This window comes from Myotis davidii, unplaced genomic scaffold (genome assembly GCF_000327345.1).
Source record: "Myotis davidii unplaced genomic scaffold, ASM32734v1 scaffold7117, whole genome shotgun sequence".
Lineage (NCBI taxonomy): Eukaryota > Metazoa > Chordata > Mammalia > Chiroptera > Vespertilionidae > Myotis > Myotis davidii.
This window is the reverse complement of record NW_006288089.1, coordinates 30,160-32,864: the sequence shown is the minus strand read 5'-3', so window position 1 is coordinate 32,864 and position 2,705 is coordinate 30,160. Positions and strand designations below refer to the sequence as shown.

Below are 2,705 nucleotides of genomic sequence, written 5' to 3'. Positions count from 1 at the left end.
GGGAGAATCGTCACCCAACTTTCATTATTTCCAAGTAGTGTGATTGAATTAAAGGGCAGGGAGCTGGTTAGAAGGGAGGATCAGGGGCTCAGTGCGTAATGGTGTGGTATTAAATTCTAATTAGAGATGCAGGAATCAATGATAGGGAGGTTGGACAGCTCAGTTCCCCAGTGCCAGCCCAATAGACGGATGAGTTATTGTCATGTAAAAAGCGCCAGCAATAAGACCAACCGCTTTGCTATTGTCCAAGTGGAAAGAGCCAAGTTTATTATGAGGACTATATGCTCTAGAGACCTCAGACAAGGCATCTCATAGGAGGCTTTTTCATAAAACTAGGCTCTGCTGGTAGTAAGGAGGCCAGTTTGGAGGCAGGCGTGGAGCTGTGCACATCTCCCCACTCCAGCCACCTTCTCCATACCCATCTTTTATTTCATTTTTCCACTTGGCTGAGCCATCCAGAGCCTTTTCAATGTATAAAATGGAATATTCTTACCTCAATTCCTCTGCCTACGAGTCCTGTATGGCTGGGATGGACACCTCCAGCCTGGCTTCAGCCTATGCAGACTTCAGTTCCTGCAGCCAGGCCAGTGGCTTCCAGTATAACCCGATCAGGACCACTTTTGGGGCCACGTCCGGCTGCCCGTCCCTCACGCCGGGATCCTGCAGCCTGGGCACCCTCAGGGACCACCAGAGCAGTCCGTACGCCGCAGGTAAGGACCGCCAGCTTTCTCAGCGGAGGAAGCTGCCTTTCCGCCCGTATATAGGAAGCCTTGATTGCATTTGAAAATGGAAATGTGTTTAGTATTTACCAAACGAAATTTGCTTACACAAATGAAAGAATTTATCACGTTAGAAGCGATTGCAGGGAGGGGTAATTCACTTACAGGGTTACACTATCCTAGTCACACCCGAACCGCCAACAAAATTATCTTAAGCTGCCAAAATGATAGGCATAATTTATTTACTTTGCGATGAGACGTAAAGCTTAGAAAATAATTAAATAACAAAGAGTAAAGCTCATTACTGGCAGTGTCTCTTTTTTTAAAGAACCCGACAGCGGCTCACACCTCTTGGGCTGGTCATTTTGAGGATTACTTCTTTAATTTATTATTGTTATTTTTGCAGCACTTTCCCCCCAACTTTTTGGGCTGGGTCAACTCCTGAGAATGGAAAAGTTCCAACCGCGGGAGCGTTTGGTAACGTCTTCCCTGGCTCCTTGATATTCCCACTGAGGTTTTCGGACTTTTTCCCTCTTCTCTCTTTTCTTCCCCTCATCAAAGCGTTCTCCCGCGCCCTGGCTCTCGGGGGTCTCTGATGCTGTAGGTTAACACACCCAAAGGCGCTTGTGCCAGGAGGGCCCTCGCCAAACCCCGCAGTTGGCGCAATGTCTGTATGTAACGAATTTTTCTCGGCAGCTCGTCTCGGCCTCTCCCCCGCTCTGTTGTCGGTGGCGGCCCCGGGGACACCTGACCTCGAAGTCCCCACCGCCCGGCTCCGCGGCCCCCGCGCGCGCTGCAGACCGTTTTGCTCACACTCCGTCCTCTTTCTCGCCTCCAGTTCCTTACAAACTCTTCACCGACCACGGCGGCCTCAACGAGAAGCGCAAGCAGAGGCGCATTCGCACCACGTTCACGAGCGCGCAGCTCAAAGAGCTGGAGAGGGTCTTCGCCGAGACGCACTACCCTGACATCTACACCCGGGAGGAGCTGGCCCTGAAGATCGACCTCACGGAGGCGCGCGTCCAGGTACGCGCTCCCGGGACACCACCCGGCTGGGGCGTCCGGGGCTGGCTGTGGGCGCGGGAGCGGGTGGTGCCTCCGAAGGTTCAGGGCCCGGGGCCTCTCTCTCTCTCTGGAGGGGCCCGCGGCTCAGGGCTGAACAGAGAGGCCGGGCGTGGAGGGCTGTGCGCGAGAGGAAGGGCCTGGGCGCACGCTCCCGGCTACACACGTATTCACAGCTGCAAAGTGTTTGCATCCGGGCAGTGCCCTTTGGGGAGATGCGGGCGCTGCCCGCATATTATAAACATATGTGTTTGCTAAATGCCTCCTAATCCACGCGCTTTTAACTTGGAGCGGGCGCGTACAGGTGCACTTTCCGGGGAACGACGACTTGTATCAGGTTCGCAAAGGGGCTTCGACTCCATGAAGGTCAAGAACCAAGGCTTTCTCTGACCTTCTAGGGACAGGGCTCTCTCCAGGGGAGCCGGCCAGTGGAGGGGCAGTGCGCACCTGCACGCGCGTCTCTAGGCCCAAAGGTCAGGATGCGAAGCGAGCGCCCAACCCAGAGACCCCTCCTCCCACCAATTAGGGTTTATTTAGCTTAGACTCGAGGCCGAGGGCCGCTGGCGAGTTTGGAGTAGCTCAAGGAATAGACTGAACCAAGGTCCGACAAAGTAAGGGCTTTTATTTAAGGCCGTCCTGGGACCGGCCGCCTTTTGACCTCTTCTGTAAGATTCCGTTTCCTTGGCACGTTCAAGTCGCCCTAAGAAAATTCCTCCGAAGATGCACCAGCAACAAGGGGGTGGGAGCAGACGGGGTGGACTGGGTGCGCGTGGAGGGTACCCGCGGGGCGTGGAGTTGAAAAACGAACTCAAATGGGCCGTGCACCCTCCTAACTCGCGCTTTTCTTTCCCGGGGTTTCTCTCCCCCCTGCCCCTCCGCCTCCCCTCCCTCCCGGGCCAGGTGTGGTTCCAGAACCGCCGCGCC

At 55.0% G+C, this 2,705-nt stretch overlaps 1 protein-coding gene across 1 annotated transcript in view; it reads left to right on the top strand.

Annotated features, from left to right (window-relative positions):
• The first annotated feature begins 224 nt into the window (after positions 1-224).
• The window catches only part of PHOX2B (paired like homeobox 2b), a 3,169-nt gene continuing 688 nt past the window's right edge, over positions 225-2,705 (top strand). The window contains exons 1-3 of the mRNA XM_015561437.1: positions 225-710; positions 1,558-1,745; positions 2,682-2,702. Coding sequence (XP_015416923.1) covers positions 470-710; positions 1,558-1,745; positions 2,682-2,702 — 450 coding nt within the window. The 5' untranslated portion in view covers positions 225-469. The remainder of the gene's footprint in view (positions 711-1,557; positions 1,746-2,681; positions 2,703-2,705) is intronic.